Raw genomic sequence first — 20,908 nt, 5'->3', positions numbered from 1 at the left:
TAAAGGTCCTCCGCTCCTACGCTCCATTCTATTACACAAATCGTATAACAAACTGTGATAAGCCCGTAGCGTGGCGCACATGTACGGCTCACCGGCACACCTCACCCCTAATTTCACCCTCCGTTTCACTGCCACTAAATTTATCACTTTACAGACAGTTTTATGTCAAGGTCTAGTTTAACGGTAGGATGCCGGCTTTTTAATTCCACCATAAATTCTCCGAAATTTGGTCCCCGTCCGAGAAAACATACCTGGTTTTTGAAACGCTCGGTATGAATTTTCCAGGGTGTATGAGTTGCGCTAATTTAGTGTTTGCAAGCGAAAATAAATAATAAAGTGCTTTTTACGGCTTTCACCAGGAGTCAGGTGTTTTCATTTCCAGCGGTCTCAATCAATTCTTTCATTCACAATAAACATGATATGAAGGGGGTTCTGTGAACGGCTGGGCGCAGTCTGTGGAAGTCAGATATGTGTGTGGGGCAGGGGGGGTGGGGGGGGGATGGGGGTCCGGGCAGATGGAAACACTGAAGAGTCTGGAATCCGAAAAGTTTTCCTAACTTTAAACCTGACTTCAGGAGAGGCATCAAATAAAGTTTCCCCTCAGTGACACCTGAATCTTGTAAGTACATAAATGAAAACCATCCCGTCCCCCAACTCCCCCCCCCCCCTCCGCGGTGATATATACACAGTCATAGCGGTGGTAGGCAACCTCTAGCTCTTCAATTGTTGTGGGACTACAAGCCCCAGCATGGCCCAGTCATTATAGAACATCTGTACAGAGGCTCTGATTCTGGTTACTCGTTAAGCAGCGTAAATTAATTTGCTGCTTAGCGAGCCATCGAACGCTGCCCACCGCGCCGAGCGAATGCCCCACCCTTGCCGCCGTGCGAACATCCCTGCCGCATTGTGAATGTATGTTCATTTTATCTAATGATTTTTCCCCTGTTCGCCAAGAACGGGGCAGGCGGCTGTCGTCCTGTGTGGTCAGCCGCTCGCCCCCTGCGGGCCGCAGCCTGCCTGCATTCACATGGAGACACCCAGAGTTTTCCTGGGCGCACCCACAGCTTTTGTCCCCATGCTTCATCCCCCTGACCACCTCCATCCCTCCCCCCTCCCCCATCCGTGCTAACGTCTCGGCGACTGTGCAAGTCGCTGAAGGCGTCCGCACATGCGCAAATGCGAATATACGCATGCGCAGAGCCACAACATCGGTCCCCGGTGCGGATACGTCGGGGAACAATCAAACCAAAATCAGGCCCAAAGAGTGATGAATCGTACAGATTGACAAAATCCGGAATGTTCCTGGCAATGCCAGATATGCTGGATTGTCTGTTCCATGAAGAATTAGAACAGGATCCCCATGGAAACGCTGCGTCCTGACACAATTACTACAAAAACAACAAAAATGAAAAGTAACAAACTACAAATGAATGATATATATATATATATATATATATATATATCCGTGCTAGATACTTCTTAGAAGTAGTCCTTTTAGTGGGTGGGTGGGAACGGCGGACCGATGCCTAGCTGCGCAGAGTGACCGGTAACATCCCGCCATGTTTGCCAGGCGGCACCTGAGCCAAGTGTTGCTAGTGCTCAGCACTGTCCGGCAGAAAAGGATGAAATACGTTTGCCCATTGCGATCCCGAAATCCCAGGACTGGAGCTTCCTATCCTGGCCAAAAATGCCCTAAATCCCAGGATCCCGCTGCCGGGATTGGCCTACCCAGCCATCAGTCCAGCCTCCCCATATAGACTATTGTTCTTACCAGAAAAACTGTCCTTGTCCATTGGGATGAGGTTCCGGGCCTGGTAGAGGTAACAGCGCAAGTGATATAGATTGCCATCTAGGAGAAATGGGCACATAATGTATGAGGTAAATAAAAAGCAATGGGTGAATGTGCAGTAAACCCTAACATCCAATCAGCACTTAGCTATTATTGAGCGGAGATATAATGCTTGCAGATATCTGATTGGCTGATATTGAACAGCAGTGCGCACAAGCATTATTGAAGCACCTTGGAAAGGATACTGCAATACATATCACAACATTACTCTGTATAAATGGCTGACCGTACTGGTCTTACTCACAATCATAGATGCAGGATATTGTGGGTCTGTTCACTCCCAAGCTCAGAGTAGCCATGTTTTTCCCGTCATCGCTTTTGTCATCTGTAACTCCACCCTAAAAGGAAAACGACGACAGGTTTATGTGGTGACATTCCCCATCTACTGTATATAATGTCTGTACACCTTGGCGTCCATGTGTTGTACTGCCGCGATTCCGTCACCATGCCTGTGCGTCTCATTCGCTCCCACATCTCATAGAAACGCGGTTGTAAATATTTTGCGCGACAAACGGGCACGAGTGGCGGTGATCAGGCAACGATGAGTGCAGCTACATCTCTATGGACTCGTACGCCCATTATTATTATCCTCGCTCTCCATATACCAACTCCATTGACCAAGGGGAACCCTCTACTGCGTAGAAACTGAACAGATTCCCAGGTATTAAGTAATTACAACCTAGTTATGGGATACATATATACAGTTAATCAAACCTTAGAGAGAGGTAAAGTACCAGCTAATCTGCATCTAACACTTATGTTACAGGCTTTGCTTGAATAATACCAGTTAGGAGCTGATTAGTTGGTACGCTCTACTTTATCTCTTTCCAATGTTACATCTCCCCCTAGGTCTGTCCATGCTGGATAACTGTTGGCAGCTGTAGTCTCTGTGGATGCCCAGACTCTGTCCTACAGACAGACATGGCTCATGCCTCCATTATGGTCATTTGGAGATCTCGGGTGAATCCCTCGCACCTGTTCGCAATTCTGTCTTGGTGACCGTCCATGTCTGTTTCCAGAGGAACGAGTTTCCAGAGGAACGGGAGATCGGCTCCACAGGTGGTCATGCACCATGAAGGTCCACGGCCATTGCCAATGGCAAGGATCAAGCACATGCTACTAAAGCAGATGGCCTTGCTTTCTGGCCAACTCTTCCATATGGAAAGAACGAGACTATAGGGAAATGCTGCACAACCGGGGTCTAAGGCCAGGATAATACGCTTCAGTGTTTTCCGGAGAGGTGGAAACTTCTTGGTGGAAACTCCTTGTGCCTACAGCTGGAGATGTCTATTGCCCCCCCCCCCCCCCCTCCCCATAAATCAGATTTACAGTGGTTGTACGGTTACTGAATAGAATTATGGTTTCCCTCATCTTCAGGCCCATCTGAGCAGGACACCTTGTCCAGGCCGGACCATACCATAACCTCCCACCACCAACACCCAGAAGGCTCGGAGTGCCGTTCATGACCCATAATCACACAAGATTTGCACCAGAGAGGACAGAGGCAAAGCACCATTGTGACAATCATAAAACTCAAGCCCTACAAGGAGATGTGAAGGCAAGGACCATCCACTCCCCCCCTCGGTGCGCGGCTCTTGGCACAGTGGGTTTATAAATGGGGCCAATTCTGCCGCCTCCTCACACAAGGCGACCCTAAGGAAATGAGTGAAGGCAGCACAGAGCCAGCTATATCCCCGAGCACGTGACCGGTCCGCAGGGAGCACTAACGCTACAGATACGATGCCAAGAAGCCACAAGCCAGGGCAGCTAACAGCGGCTGTACAATGCAGCGTTCTGTACGGCATGGCCTGTGTGTGGCCCGAGGGGGGCTAACCCCTCTACACTGTAAGTCATTAAGAGTGAAGAGGAGGAAGAATGCAACGGGTCATTTGCTGCTATTATGCCGGTAATATACTACGCACAGCCTGCAATTTGTTTAACTACATCTCAGGCAGTGTTAAAAGTTCACCGCTCAACAAAACGAAGAAAGGTATGAAGAGTATGGCCAAGCAGAGAGGATCATGGGTGCGCGGACCTGTCCAATGTAAGCAAATTAGGAAATGTGACACATCCATAATCAGGAGGACTCCTACGTGCCCCGGCGAGCCGAGTGCAGAGAAGCCGGGGCAGGCAGAGGTTGGAGATTCCAGAAGACTTCTGCTGGTGGCACATGTTCACTGCGCCAGGTCAGAAGTTAATGGCTCTGATTGGCTGAGGCCTGGAAGCTGCGCACACTTTGTATATTATTGGAGAGGCTGCCTTTAATGTCAGCCTGTGTATCGCTAATGTTCCACAGCACATGGGCTTTTTAAAATAGCAATAAGCAAGTGAAGGAACGGCAGAGGGAAATTACTCACGGTGGGTCGGAGGGGAAATGACTGTAATACAAACAAGACAATTACCGGGAGGTTCAAAGAATCCTGATTTTTCTGTGTCAGGCCTGGTTACAGACACTGGGGACTTAACCCTCTGCTGCTGGATAGAGTGGCGGAGTCCAGTACTCGCAAGTACGTCTTACTGCCACCGTTACCAGCGGCAACAATGACAAACACGTGGGTAACCGCAAGTCATGGGTACCCAGGCGATAGGTGGACGGTGTCTCTGTCAGCAGTTAGGGTTGACAAGTCAACATAGACAAAAAGGTCAACACAAGCAACATGCATAGCATTGGTTGACACAGGAAAAGGTCAACATGCGTTTAAAAAAAAAAAACTTTATTTGAACTTTTTATCAAATTATACCATCGATATGGCCTCCTATTGGGAACGGTAAAGTGTGCCGGGAGCAGCAGAAGTGGAGCGAGCGTCCTTGTTGGAAGTATAGTTAACTAGCCTGAGTAATACCCCTTTTACACTGTACTTGTTAAACGGTATATTGCCGTTTTTTTCCCATTTTAAAACGTTTAAGGCTGCAGTGGGAAAGCGCCAGAGTTCATTTACCGGTTAAAGATAACCGGTATTTCAAATCGTTTAAAAAGCAGAGTCCTACACGTTTCAGAGCCGTTTTTTATGCAGTGAGAATGGCTCTGAAACGGTATTTAGTAAAAACAACAGAGTACAGACCTGTGATAGGCTGTCCCTGCGTTCTGCCTTGAAACGTGTTCAGGGGATTAAACGGGTTGACTGATGTGAATGGTGTTTAAACGGTATTTCAAACAATAATCTACTGCAATGTGAAGGCTCAGACCCAATACCGTTTAAAAATACCAGTTTTTAAAACGTTTAGGCAGTGTGAAAGTGGTATACTATCCCTGAAGTGCTGAATACAGACGTGTCTATCTCTCCCTCACCCCTCTGTGGCAGGGTGACAGGTGTCAGGGGGATGTGGCTGTGTAACTGAGCAGGCACCGTGTGACTGACAGGCAAAACCTGTGGTACCAGAGCATGAGGCATCTGTATCTCCCACACCCCTCTGTGGCAGGGTGACAGGTGTCAGGGAGACAGGGGGTGTGGCTGTGTGTCTGACAGGCGTGCTCTGCAGTAATGGAGCATGGGGTATCTGTCTCTCCTACACCCCTCTGTGGCAGGGTGACAGATGGCAGGGGGACAGGGGGGTGTGGCTGTGTGTCTGACAGGCGTGCTCTGCAGTACCGGAGCATGGGGTATCTGTATCTCCCACACCCCTCTGTGGCAGGGTGACAGGTGTCAGGGAGACAGGGGGGTGTGGCTGTGTGTCTGACAGGCGTGCTCTGCAGTACCGGAGCATGGGGTCAGGACAGAGATGGAGTGGGGTGGCAGAGATGGATGTAGCCTTCACATTACAAGATTCCTGAACTTTGTATACTGTATGTCACGTTCATTCTTGGGTTTTAGGGATGTGTAAATGTGGTATTGCTGAGAGATTACTTGTGTGATGTTTCTGTAAACTATTGGGAATAAGGTGGAGAACACACATGCAGCAATGTAACCGGTACACTGTGCGTATCACCAGAGATCCCATTCCCAGTGCTGACAGTGCATGTAATGGAATATGTGTACAGAGCTGGGATACCCAGGGGCTGATGTCTATATTTACACCAGACCACGGGTATATCCCAGCCTGCCTGTAACGTTATGTGACCAGACCATGGGTATATCCCAGCCTGCCTGTAACATTACGTGACCAGACCACGGGTATATCCCAGCCTGCCTGTAACGTTACATGACCAGACCACAGGTATATCCCAGCCTGCCTGTAACATTACGTGACCAGACCACGGGTATATCCCAGCCTGCCTGTAACGTTACGTGACCAGACCACGGGTATATCTCAGCCTGCCTGTAACGTTACGTGACCAGACCACGGGTATATCCCAGCCTGCCTGTAACATTACGTGACCAGACCACGGGTATATCCCAGCCTGCCTGTAACGTTACATGACCAGACCACGGGTATATGCCAGCCTGCCTGTAACTTTACATGACCAGACCACGGGTATATCCCAGCCTGCCTGTAACGTTATGTGACCAGACCACGGGTATATCCCAGCCTGCCTGTAACGTTACATGACCAGACCACAGGTATATCCCAGCCTGCCTGTAACGTTACGTGACCAGACCACAGGTATATCCCAGCCTGCCTGTAACGTTACATGACCAGACCACGGGTATATCCCATCCTGCCTGTAACGTTACATGACCAGACCACGGGTATATCCCAGCCTGTCTGTAACGTTACATGACCAGATCACGGGTATATCCCAGCCTGCCTGTAACGTTACATGACCAGATCACGGGTATATCCCAGCCTGCCTGTAAAGTTACGTGACCAGACCACGGGTATATCCCAGCCTGCCTGTAACTTTACATGACCAGACCACGGGTATATCCCAGCCTGTCTGTAACGTTATGTGACCAGACCACGGGTATATCCCATCCTTCCTGTAACTTTACATGACCAGACCACGGGTATATCCCAGCCTGCCTGTAACTTTACATGACCAGACCACGGGTATATCCCAGCCTGCCTGTAACGTTATGTGACCAGACCACGGGTATATCCCAGCCTGCCTGTAATGCTACGTGACCAGACCACGGGTATATCCCATCCTGCCTGTAACGTTATGTGACCAGACCACGGGTATATCCCAGCCTGCCTGTAACTTTACATGACCAGACCACGGGTATATACCAGCCTGCCTGTAACGTTACATGACCAGACCACAGGTATATCCCAGCCTGCCTGTAACATTACGTGACCAGACCACGGGTATATCCCAGCCTGCCTGTAACGTTACGTGACCAGACCACGGGTATATCTCAGCCTGCCTGTAACGTTACGTGACCAGACCACGGGTATATCCCAGCCTGCCTGTAACATTACGTGACCAGACCACGGGTATATCCCAGCCTGCCTGTAACGTTACATGACCAGACCACAGGTATATGCCAGCCTGCCTGTAACTTTACATGACCAGACCACGGGTATATCCCAGCCTGCCTGTAACGTTATGTGACCAGACCACGGGTATATTCCAGCCTGCCTGTAACGTTACATGACCAGACCACAAGTATATCCCAGCCTGCCTGTAACGTTACATGACCAGACCACGGGTATATCCCAGCCTGCCTGTAACGTTACGTGACCAGACCACGGGTATATCTCAGCCTGCCTGTAACGTTACGTGACCAGACCACGGGTATATCCCAGCCTGCCTGTAACATTACGTGACCAGACCACGGGTATATCCCAGCCTGCCTGTAACGTTACATGACCAGACCACAGGTATATGCCAGCCTGCCTGTAACTTTACATGACCAGACCACGGGTATATCCCAGCCTGCCTGTAACGTTATGTGACCAGACCACGGGTATATCCCAGCCTGCCTGTAACGTTACATGACCAGACCACAGGTATATCCCAGCCTGCCTGTAACGTTACATGACCAGACCACAGGTATATCCCAGCCTGCCTGTAACGTTACATGACCAGACCACGGGTATATCCCATCCTGCCTGTAACGTTACATGACCAGACCACGGGTATATCCCAGCCTGTCTGTAACGTTACATGACCAGATCACGGGTATATCCCAGCCTGCCTGTAACGTTACATGACCAGATCACGGGTATATCCCAGCCTGCCTGTAAAGTTACGTGACCAGACCACGGGTATATCCCAGCCTGCCTGTAACTTTACATGACCAGACCACGGGTATATCCCAGCCTGTCTGTAACGTTATGTGACCAGACCACGGGTATATCCCATCCTTCCTGTTACTTTACATGACCAGACCACGGGTATATGTCAGCCTACCTGTAACATTACGTGACCAGACCACGGGTATATACCATCCTGCCTGTAATATTACATGACCAGACCACGGGTATATCCCATCCTTCCTGTAGCTTTACATGACCAGACCACGGGTATATCCCATTCTTCCTGTAACTTTACATGACCAGACCACGGGTATATCCCAGCCTGCCTGTAACTTTACATGACCAGACCACGGGTATATCCCAGCCTGCCTGTAACGTTATGTGACCAGACCACGGGTATATCCCAGCCTGCCTGTAACTTTACATGACCAGACCACGGGTATATCCCAGCCTGCCTGTAACGTTATGTGACCAGACCACGGGTATATCCCAGCCTGCCTGTAATGCTACGTGACCAGACCACGGGTATATCCCATCCTGCCTGTAACGTTACATGACCAGACCACGGGTATATCCCAGCCTGCCTGTAACTTTACATGACCAGACCACGGGTATATCCCAGCCTGCCTGTAACGTTATGTGACCAGACCACGGGTATATCCCAGCCTGCCTGTAACGTTACATGACCAGACCACAGGTATATCCCAGCCTGCCTGTAACGTTACGTGACCAGACCACGGGTATATACCAGCCTGCCTGTAACTTTACATGACCAGACCACGGGTATATCCCAGCCTGCCTGTAACTTTACATGACCAGACCACGGGTATATACCAGCCTGCCTGTAACATTATGTGACCAGACCACGGGTATATCCCATCCTTCCTGTAACTTTACATGACCAGACCACGGGTATATCCCAGCCTGCCTGTAACGTTACATGACCAGACCACAGGTATATCCCATCCTGCCTGTAACGTTACATGACCAGACCACGGGTATATCCCATCCTGCCTGTAACGTTACATGACCAGACCACGGGTATATCCCAGCCTGTCTGTAACGTTACATGACCAGATCACGGGTATATCCCAGCCTGCCTGTAACGTTACATGACCAGATCACGGGTATATCCCAGCCTGCCTGTAAAGTTACGTGACCAGACCACGGGTATATCCCAGCCTGCCTGTAACTTTACATGACCAGACCACGGGTATATCCCAGCCTGTCTGTAACGTTATGTGACCAGACCACGGGTATATCCCATCCTTCCTGTAACTTTACATGACCAGACCACGGGTATATGTCAGCCTACCTGTAACGTTACGTGACCAGACCACGAGTATATGTCAGCCTGCCTGTAACTTTACATGACCAGACCACGGGTATATACCAGTCTGCCTGTAATATTACATGACCAGACCACGGGTATATCCCAGCCTGCCTGTAACTTTACATGACCAGATCAAGGGTATATCCCAGCCTGTCTGTAATGTTATGTGACCAGACCACGGGTATATGCCAGCCTGCCTGTAACGTTATGTGACCAGACCACGGGTATATCCCAGCCTGCCTGTAACTTTACATGACCAGACCACGGGTATATACCAGCCTGCCTGTAACGTTACATGACCAGACCACAGGTATATCCCAGCCTGCCTGTAACATTACGTGACCAGACCACGGGTATATCCCAGCCTGCCTGTAACGTTACGTGACCAGACCACGGGTATATCTCAGCCTGCCTGTAACGTTACGTGACCAGACCACGGGTATATCCCAGCCTGCCTGTAACATTACGTGACCAGACCACGGGTATATCCCAGCCTGCCTGTAACGTTACATGACCAGACCACAGGTATATGCCAGCCTGCCTGTAACTTTACATGACCAGACCACGGGTATATCCCAGCCTGCCTGTAACGTTATGTGACCAGACCACGGGTATATTCCAGCCTGCCTGTAACGTTACATGACCAGACCACAAGTATATCCCAGCCTGCCTGTAACGTTACATGACCAGACCACGGGTATATCCCAGCCTGCCTGTAACGTTACGTGACCAGACCACGGGTATATCTCAGCCTGCCTGTAACGTTACGTGACCAGACCACGGGTATATCCCAGCCTGCCTGTAACATTACGTGACCAGACCACGGGTATATCCCAGCCTGCCTGTAACGTTACATGACCAGACCACAGGTATATGCCAGCCTGCCTGTAACTTTACATGACCAGACCACGGGTATATCCCAGCCTGCCTGTAACGTTATGTGACCAGACCACGGGTATATCCCAGCCTGCCTGTAACGTTACATGACCAGACCACAGGTATATCCCAGCCTGCCTGTAACGTTACATGACCAGACCACAGGTATATCCCAGCCTGCCTGTAACGTTACATGACCATACACGGGTATATCCCATCCTGCCTGTAACGTTACATGACCAGACCACGGGTATATCCCAGCCTGTCTGTAACGTTACATGACCAGATCACGGGTATATCCCAGCCTGCCTGTAACGTTACATGACCAGATCACGGGTATATCCCAGCCTGCCTGTAAAGTTACGTGACCAGACCACGGGTATATCCCAGCCTGCCTGTAACTTTACATGACCAGACCACGGGTATATCCCAGCCTGTCTGTAACGTTATGTGACCAGACCACGGGTATATCCCATCCTTCCTGTTACTTTACATGACCAGACCACGGGTATATGTCAGCCTACCTGTAACATTACGTGACCAGACCACGAGTATATGTCAGCCTGCCTGTAACTTTACATGACCAGACCACGGGTATATACCATCCTGCCTGTAATATTACATGACCAGACCACGGGTATATCCCATCCTTCCTGTAGCTTTACATGACCAGACCACGGGTATATCCCATTCTTCCTGTAACTTTACATGACCAGACCACGGGTATATCCCAGCCTGCCTGTAACTTTACATGACCAGACCACGGGTATATCCCAGCCTGCCTGTAACGTTATGTGACCAGACCACGGGTATATCCCAGCCTGCCTGTAACTTTACATGACCAGACCACGGGTATATCCCAGCCTGCCTGTAACGTTATGTGACCAGACCACGGGTATATCCCAGCCTGCCTGTAATGCTACGTGACCAGACCACGGGTATATCCCATCCTGCCTGTAACGTTACATGACCAGACCACGGGTATATCCCAGCCTGCCTGTAACTTTACATGACCAGACCACGGGTATATCCCAGCCTGCCTGTAACGTTATGTGACCAGACCACGGGTATATCCCAGCCTGCCTGTAACGTTACATGACCAGACCACAGGTATATCCCAGCCTGCCTGTAACGTTACGTGACCAGACCACGGGTATATACCAGCCTGCCTGTAACTTTACATGACCAGACCACGGGTATATCCCAGCCTGCCTGTAACTTTACATGACCAGACCACGGGTATATACCAGCCTGCCTGTAACATTATGTGACCAGACCACGGGTATATCCCATCCTTCCTGTAACTTTACATGACCAGACCACGGGTATATCCCAGCCTGCCTGTAACGTTACATGACCAGACCACAGGTATATCCCATCCTGCCTGTAACGTTACATGACCAGACCACGGGTATATCCCATCCTGCCTGTAACGTTACATGACCAGACCACGGGTATATCCCAGCCTGTCTGTAACGTTACATGACCAGATCATGGGTATATCCCAGCCTGCCTGTAACGTTACATGACCAGATCACGGGTATATCCCAGCCTGCCTGTAAAGTTACGTGACCAGACCACGGGTATATCCCAGCCTGCCTGTAACTTTACATGACCAGACCACGGGTATATCCCAGCCTGTCTGTAACGTTATGTGACCAGACCACGGGTATATCCCATCCTTCCTGTAACTTTACATGACCAGACCACGGGTATATGTCAGCCTACCTGTAACGTTACGTGACCAGACCACGAGTATATGTCAGCCTGCCTGTAACTTTACATGACCAGACCACGGGTATATACCAGTCTGCCTGTAATATTACATGACCAGACCACGGGTATATCCCAGCCTGCCTGTAACTTTACATGACCAGATCAAGGGTATATCCCAGCCTGTCTGTAATGTTATGTGACCAGACCACGGGTATATGCCAGCCTGCCTGTAACATTACGTGACCAGACCACGGGTATATGCCAGCCTGCCTGTAACGTTACGTGACGTGACCAGACCACGGGTATATGCCAGCCTGCCTGTAATTTTATGTGACCAGACCACGGGTATATCCCAGCCTGCCTGTAACGTTACGTGACAAGACCACGGGTATATGGCAGCCTGCCTGTAACGTTACGTGAGGTGACCTTTTCCACTGATTCTGACGGAAATCACCAGATCTGGCAAGAATGAGACGATGGATCCAGAGAGCCCCCCCTCGACCCAGGAACAGAACGGGACTTGTGGTCACTACGTGGGACTGTTTTTTCAGCTGTGTTACTAGTACCAGTAAGCATGTTTATCAGAGCTGATCCAATTCACGTGGCCATAGGAATGTGACTAGGCCAGTGTGGGTGTAATATAATCATACACAGAAAGCTCACTGCCTAAATTTGAACCGTGCTGCAGTCCGTCCTCTGAAGCCTCTCCTGCTTGCAAACGTCGAGGCCAGATGGCAAGATAGGAGGTCACCAATATCAAACAGTGGATATGTGGGGCACTGTCTACACATAGCCTAACTATCGATGGCAAATCAGCAACCATCGGCGGCAGAGTTGTCAGGACCCCTGTCACTACCTCTGCCCTCTAGGCCTCACTAAAGTGGACCATCCCCATCTCATACAAACCCCTTGGACAGAAGGCCCATACTCCTACTCTGGATAAGGTAGAGTATGTGGGCGAATCTTCCTATCTCTAATACTGTGCATGCTCTGCCACCAAGAGGGTGCATCTACAGGCCATTGCGGGTTATATGCATCACAGTCACATCGCCACCTGCAGCTGAAAGTGGGATGTTCCCATGGTGTCTTGATAAAGGTCAAGCCCTCCCATGATGAGGCCGCTGCTGCTGCTGTCCTCCATAGGCCAGAGAAACAGAGCTCAGCACAAGCCTCTGAGCTCTTGTTCAAAGTCTCATGCGCCTGAAATGCGTCAACCAGATTGCCGAGTGTGAACAGCGGTCATTTCTTCCATCCAGAGGTATCACATCAGAATTAAAGATACATTTCTGGACTGGAAATGAAAATTGTTTGTAGCTTTTTATTTGTTTTTTATTGTTTGGGGATTTTTTTCTTGTACCTGAATAACCTTTGGACAACGGTTACTATTGTGGCTACAACATTGTACTTTGATCTTTTGGTATTTGTGTATGACATTTTTCCCTGGGGTGGTGTCTTAAAAAAGTACCTTTTTGGGATTTTTTTAAATCCCTGTGAATGTACTCTTTTTGGAGAAATGGGGAAGAGAGTATTTAGAAGGTTAGAGAGGAAAAAAAACGGGATCGAAGCCAGAAAAGAAACCTATATGTGTCTGTTACTACATGTCTGCTCTGTGAGTAGGGTATGCTAACCACCCATCTAACTATGAAAAATGTTGAAGAAACCTTTATGCACCTGACATAACCTGCAAGTCTGGGTATGCCCACACTGAATTCCAACGGGAGGTTTATTAAGAATCACAAGGGGCTAAATCAAGGAAATGAAAATGATCTTACACAAATTGTATATACTTTTATCTTCCTTTGCACCAAACGAAATAAGAAAACCAAGGAGAACCATTGGAACAATGATATTAGCTTGTTTTGACGTAGTTGACTGAGACCTCATCCTGGGCTGCTCATGTTGCGCCAATTGTTGGGGACCCTCCAAAACCGTAATGTTTACATCGCTACCTGCAGCAGGTAGCCGGTCGTTCTCATGTTACCTTAGTAAGGGCATGAAAACTTATTTGGAGATTTCTGTGCCCAATCTAAGCTGTGGATAAAAGCATAGGACAGGATGGTACCTTGGCGTCATTCCCTTACTACCTGCCTCGTCATAAACTGTATCCTTGGTCTAGAACCATGGAGCTGACAGCATGACTGTCTGTAATAAACAGAAGACAGGGTCCCTTCCACTTACCAGGGCTCCCTCTAAGGCAAACACAGCCGCCGCTCCAGTCTGCTGTAGCGGCTCCATCCGCCGCCTCCATCGCCTCCTCCGGAAGCTGTCTGTCTTACGGTACTTCAGGTGAAACCTCCAGCCAAAGAGAGAGGTGTATTCCCAGCCCTCGCTCTCTGATTCGTCAGGCTTGTGCTGTGGGAGAGGACAGGGTATCATGTTAGCCCATGTTTGTCACCAATGTGTGCAAGAGTGTGTAAGGAAAGGACATGGCGTATCCAGGGGAGGGAGACAGGGGCTGGAGATTATCCATCACAGAGAAAAAAAAAAATAGGCGTATTATAGTCTATCACCCTGATATGAATGGACAGATAACTTGAAACAATGATGCACAAATCCACCAGATAATGGACAGGTAACACTTTAAAGTGTTTTAGCAAAATGTTTTCAACTTCATATTTTATCCCACCCATGTAGCAAATGGGAACTACCCTGAATTTAGCAGGGATGTGCACTCAGGGGAGGCAGAGCTTCGCCCCTGTAATTTTGTTTAAATAAAAATACAAAGAATAATATATACCTATGACTCATATTTTGTGTCATAAGTATTTTCTTTATATTATTTTTGCAATTTGAAACATTCAAATTAGTTTGGGAGGCACCGATAAGAGGCGCTTCCCACTGACACGAGAAGGGGATGAATCACCGGGGGGGGCGGAGCTAAACCATGGGCTTAAAAAAGCTCATTAAAAAAATGGCAAAAGTGGCACTTCTAGAAGTGCTTCATTGACAGGGCTGCTGCTGTGATTGGACAGCAGATCCAGCTGCTGTCCAATCACAGCAGCCCCTGGCAATTAAGCTTACAGAAGTGCCGATTCTATCTGTCATATTATTCATCCTAATGACCTGTAATGTTACCTTATATAGGAAATATAATCCTTTCTTACAACAGATTTTTACCTGAATTTATAGAACAAATGTGAGAGACGCTGGCATTTTTAGCGGACATTTTGCACAGAGCTATTGGCACTCAAAGGGTTAAGATTCTACCAGCCCAAGTTATAGAGAGAACGGCTGTCACAGTTATTTGGCAATTTATTTAATATTTTATTCTCTCTTTACCAGATGCATGGAAACCGAACGTGCCCTGCTAGATCCCTCACCCGATATGACTACAAGTGGCACAACACAGGTCTGGCACCAGGGCTGTGTTGTTACCAGGGCAACAAGAGAACACATCTGCCTGATGATAGAAAGACATGACTAATAAGCACAGGAGCAGTCCACAAGCTAAAGCAATGTGTCCAATGGTAGTTGCCTGAGGGGATGTGCGAGCCAATCAGCGAAGAGTCACCTGTAGATGACAAACATCTTGTGAAGTATCTCTGAGCAGGATCATCCTAGTGGACGGGTCTTTCAGGGGTGCTTGTTACTGAGTGATAAACAACCAACCAATCAGCTCCTAGATGCCCCATTACAGGCTATGTTTGAAAAATGACAGGTAGGAGCTGATTGGCTGGCTATCACTCTCCACTTTATCGCTTTTTCAATACATCTGGCGCACTGAACGGCACACTATGTCGTTTCACTATTACAGGTTATAAAAAGTGCATCTGGCAGACGCTGGCCTGCTCAGCCGTTGTTTACTCTCGGGTTTCAATAGGACATTTTATTAGCAGAGGAAACTACTTCAATGCTTTGGGGACCCGGGTGAGCTGCTCAAGCAGTCAAACAGAGACACCTAGTGGTGAAAACACATTACTGCTACCCCAACAGGCAACATCAACACTGCTTACTTTAAAGTCCGCTGCATTGAACATTAGCGCATGTATCCAAGATCATGTGGTAAATTACTGAGATAAAGTAATCACCAACCTCTGCTCGCTGGGGGACATTCTGAAAACCTGCACTGCACACCATTCTGACTGACACCCAGTGTCCTACGCATATCAGGACTCGCAAATAGTCGGAATTAACTTCACCCATGTGTTTTGGGCTTGTACTTGATCTCTCCCCACTTTATCTCTCTCCAGCACTTAGTACGTAGACCCCTGGGGCTGACAGAGAAACACACAAAAGGCACCTTTTTCAGGATCTCGATCTGCTTGGGATCTCTCCGGCGTAGCCTGACCCAGCGCCTCCTCCGGTTTGTGTGATACATCTTCTCAGTGGGGACCCAGGATTTGGGCTTCCGGTCGGGTGGAATGGTTATGCCGTACTCCCAGCCTAGATAGAGAACAATGGGGTAGATGTATGAAGCAATGATAAGGGAGGAGAAGTGGCCCATGGCAACCAATCAGCACTGAAGAAACATCTATAATTTGCATAATATAAAATTACACAGAGCAGCTGATTGGCTGCCATGGGCCACTCCTCCTCTGGCTCACTTCTACTTCCTTATCGCTGCTTCATACATCTATGTAATGGTGTTATCACAGGCCCTGCCGTCTGCTGATGCGTTGTGAAACGTATGTCCTGGCTGACATTTCATTATGAACAGAGAAAAAAATCATTGGATGGCGACGACCATGAAATGATTTTTCGTCTGTGCATCCGCCCTAATCCCCGCACTCGCACGGTAGCGCTGGGATTAGGGCGGCAGGAGGGCTAGCGTTTGGCGGGTGGTGGCAGCAATCTTTTGGGTGACATGTTCCAAAACATTGAGCTCTAAAGGTTGGAAAGTGTTATACGGGCCCATTTACCATGTAGAACACCCGTTTTCGGGAGTTAGCTGCATATATTAAGTTCCCCTCTGATTTCTGCTTTAATCCCCCCTGCCACGCCACCAGACGCATCCCCTATATTTAAGACCCGCAGTGGGTCCCGGGGCTACCACCATTCTGAGATGCCGGTAGCCCATTGTAGCCTATGGGCTACAGATAACACTGCAGCTGGGCCAGTGGAGTCAGAAGTGTCAGCTGGGGGGGGGAACCAATTAGTGTCTAGCCGCCATGTTACAGTGAGTGAGAGTTCGCAATGGCGACCGATGTTTCCTACCTGCGTAGGCACATAATCGGTTATCCGCATGTGCAGGTTGGTTTTTACTGCGGCGCCCTCAGAGACTTCCATAGTCTATGTGGCACTCACATGGGGCATGCAGGAGGCGGGTAGGGGGGGCGTTCGCATGAGTTTCCTGGGGGTACCTATGAAAACGCTGGGTTTCCCTGGGCAAGCAGCTGACGTCACCAGATATCGGATGCCCGCTCTGTTCACAGAGCAGGGCGCCGCTAATCTACAGTAAGTCAGCAGAGACTGGCTTAGATTTGTGAGCACTACAGAAATCATTCGATGGTCGGCAACCATCGAATGATGTCGGTCAACCACGCAAGGTTGCGATTGGAAGGTTATGTAAAACAGCCATTCGCAGCCCTGCGGGGAAAATCGGGTGTCCGGATGCAGGGCAGGTGGCACTACAAGGCTTGTAAAGCAGCAAAGTAATGCTGCTTTGTGAGCCAACCAGAATGAGGGCCTATATACAGGTACACCATCGATTTTCTGACACCTGATAGTCCGGAACCACTTTTAATCCGGACACATTAGGCACCAGGCAAATTTAAGCTGCAGGAAGGTTTAGTGGCAGCAGGAGGAGGGAAAGACGCACTGTGGGTGGTGGAGCCATGCTGCTGGTGGAGAAACGCACTGCGGGGGACAGACTGAGTTGTGGGGAGAGGAGTCGCACTGTGGGTGGTGGAGCCGTGCTGCTGGTGGAGAAACGCACTGCGGGGGAAGGACTGAGTTGTGGAGAGAGGAGTCGCACTGTGGGTGGTGGAGCCGTGCTGCTGGTGGAGAAACGCACTGCAGGGGACAGACTGAGTTGTGGGGAGAGGAGTTGCACTGTGGGTGGTGGAGCCGTTCTACTGGAGAAACGCACTGCGGGGGATGGACTGAGTTGTGGAGAGAGGAGTCGCACTGTGGGCGGTGGAGCATGCTGCTGGTGGAGAAACGCACTGCGGGGGACGGACTGAGTTGTGGGGAGAGGACTCACACTGTGGGTGGTGGAGCCGTGCTGCTGGTGGAGAAACGCACTGCGGGGGATGGACTGATTTGGGGGAGAGGAGTCGCACTGTGGGTGGTGGAGCCGTGCTGCTGGTGGAGAAACTCACTGCGGGGGACGGAATGAGTTGTGGGGAGAGGAGTCACACTGTGGGTGGTGGGGCCTTGCTGCTGGTGGAGAAACGCACTGCGGGGGACGGACTGAGTTGTGGGGAGAGTAGTCGCATTGTGGGTGGTGGAGCATGCTGCTGGTGGAGAAACGCACTGCGGGGGACGGACTGAGTTGTGGGGAGAGGAGTCGCATTGTGGGTGGTGGAGCCATGCTGCTGGTGGAGAAACGCACTGCGGGGGACGGAATGAGTTGCCGGGACAGATGGACTGGGGGGAGGAGTCATTAAGGACACAGCTTCGGGGGGGTTGAGATGGCTGCAGAGATGGTGTGGGGGGAAATGTGATGTAGAGGGTAATCGTGCTGCTGGTAATACGACTGGTAATCTGCAAAAAATAAACAATCCGGCACACTGATGGCAGCGAGGGTCAAGGGTGTAACTACCATAGGTGCAAGGGGTGCAGCTGCTATGGGGCCCAGAGCTGAAGGGGGCACATCTTTGCTGTCTAAGTAATATGATTTACATACATTTGTCACAATCAGTTGCTAAATAGGGGGCCCTTACAAACTTTTGCTATGGGGCCTACGGATGTCTAGTTACGCCACTGGCGAGGGTGCTGGATTATGGGTGGTGAACCTGTATAAATGTAGTGCCTGTAACTTGTGTGTAAGACACTCCCCCGATTCTCACCCTGCTCATCCACCGCTCTATTAATATCCGTCGACCACTCTTCATCCTCCCACTTCCACCCGGGGGGACACTCAGTTTCATCTTTAGGGAGGATTTTTTCCCCATTCTGCAAGACAAACAGTACAATAGTCATTAGAAGCCAGGGAGAGTCTGTTCTATGGGGATATATATCGGTGTATACCAGGCCTTCCCTGAAAGCACCAGTGTGACAAAGACATGGTCACATTCATGTCAGTGACATCATTATCACCACAACAGATAATGCAGCCAAACCGTTGTCCGCCTGCAGCTGGCTATAAAAGGGGCACCGTGCACTGGACAGACAGCCAATATGTCCAGCTCATATGCAATAGGTCGACAGGTCAAAGATCGACTGTGTCATAAGGTCAAAAACTGCAAAATGTACATGGTCGACACGTTTTTATTTACAACATTCCCTATCATGACCCACGGTTGGGAATAGTGCCCGAAGTTTGGCAAGCGATGCGAGCCTCCTGAGGGGACGCAGTTCACTTACTGGGGTCACATATGAAGAAACATACTAAATGAAAACCCAAACACTAAAAAAAAAAAAAACTTGTTCACTTTTTCTGTGTTGACCATTGCATGTCGATCTATTGACCCTGTTGAACTTTGGTACCTGTTGACCTTAGACACTGTTGACCTTTTGACCTTCCTGGGGGGGAGGGACCCACGCATAGGACATGCAGAAGACAGAGTAAGAGTATACACTTATGGTGCCCATACACTTATGCGATGGGATTCGATGCGACATCGAAGTACGATGTCCATCGAACGATCACATTTTTGGGTGCAAAAGTCAGCACCCGATGTCGCATGCCATCTACCGATGGCAAATCGGGTGCTGGAAGAGGGCGCGCAGGGGGCGGCGGAGTAGTGTATGCTAGCAGTAGCGCTTGCGGGCGGCGGGAGTCAGCGGTGGCGGAAGATTTGTTTAAAACACTGGGCTGCCCTGTGATTGGCTGAGCTCTCTCAACCAATCACAGGGCAGCCCAGTATTTTAAAAAATTCTTCCGCCACCACTGACTCCCGCCACTCGCTACTGCTAGCACTACACTACTCCGCCACCCCCTGATATGAGACGCAGGTACGCCGCCAGCGGTCCCTAGGGCCCCCTCTCCCCAAACCCCACACCGCTGAATGCGTCCCCTCCGCCCCCCACCTCCGCATCATATTCGAGCGATCGCATGTGGTTAAAAACCAAATGCGACTGCTCCTACAATTCGATAGATATTATGTGCAGCACATAATATCTATCGACGCAACATTCCCCCCCCCCCCCCCCCCCCCCGTACGGCTACGTGCATCCCCCAGTGCTGAATGGGATCGGCCTGGCTCCAAACCCTGACATTTCACCAAGTGCTCTGCTTAGCATAGATTCCAATGTGTAACAATTCGGCACGATATGATGTTACACTTTCATTCATCATTTCCAATGACTTCCATCTGACATGCTGAGAGATCCAGGACTGATTGCCGTTCACATCAAATGTTCTTATGTTCTCTCTGTTTGAAAGCAGAGCTGTAACAATCCCGGTCCACACCCTTAATAAGCCGGCTTCTTAATATCTAAATTACCCTCAATCTCCCTGTAACGCGACTCACTCGCAGACAGACTATGTGTATACACGTAAGTGGAAACAGTCTCAGAACGCTGGACCGGAGCTCTGGACGGTATTGGAAATATCTTAAACCTCTCTGCAATGACGGATAAGGATCGGGAGACTTTTAGTTATCGCGCCAAAAGAAGACGCCGATCACGGCGACTGTTCTCTTAGTATAAATAAATACAAATGAATAAATACAAGTGAATTAACTGACGTTTAAATTAAATATTGCACCCAAAAAAAGTCCAGCCGCTGTGTTGGCACTGTTGACACTCAAAGGGTTAAGTATCACTTACATTTGGAGTACTGCAAGAAGGAAAATTACCACTGGATTTATAAAGTGATTAAAAGATGGGTGTGGCGGTGTTGTGCTAGGGCAGGGGTCGTTATATTAGCACATGCATCAATCACATGAAAAAAGAGGGAATAAGAATTGCAATAGTGAAGCAAGTTATTTCAAATTTCCCCCCTTTTA

General features: G+C 49.4%; 1 protein-coding gene across 9 annotated transcripts in view; it reads right to left on the bottom strand.

Annotated features, from left to right (window-relative positions):
- DYSF (dysferlin) overlaps positions 1-20,908 on the bottom strand; it is a 248,303-nt gene that overhangs the window by 103,950 nt on the left and 123,445 nt on the right. For all 9 annotated transcript variants that reach the window (XM_083187755.1, XM_083188146.1, XM_083187910.1 and 6 more), the window contains 5 exons: positions 18,806-18,911; positions 16,096-16,238; positions 14,034-14,207; positions 2,094-2,187; positions 1,772-1,849 (listed from right to left, as the gene is read on the bottom strand). In XM_083187755.1, the coding sequence (XP_083043881.1) occupies positions 1,772-1,849; positions 2,094-2,187; positions 14,034-14,207; positions 16,096-16,238; positions 18,806-18,911 (595 nt within the window). The remainder of the gene's footprint in view (positions 1-1,771; positions 1,850-2,093; positions 2,188-14,033; positions 14,208-16,095; positions 16,239-18,805; positions 18,912-20,908) is intronic.

The sequence above is a fragment of the Crinia signifera genome, chromosome 1 (genome assembly GCF_055691185.1).
Source record: "Crinia signifera chromosome 1, ASM5569118v1, whole genome shotgun sequence".
Classification (NCBI taxonomy): Eukaryota; Metazoa; Chordata; class Amphibia; order Anura; family Myobatrachidae; genus Crinia; species Crinia signifera.
This window is presented reverse-complemented; position numbering and strand designations above follow the sequence as displayed.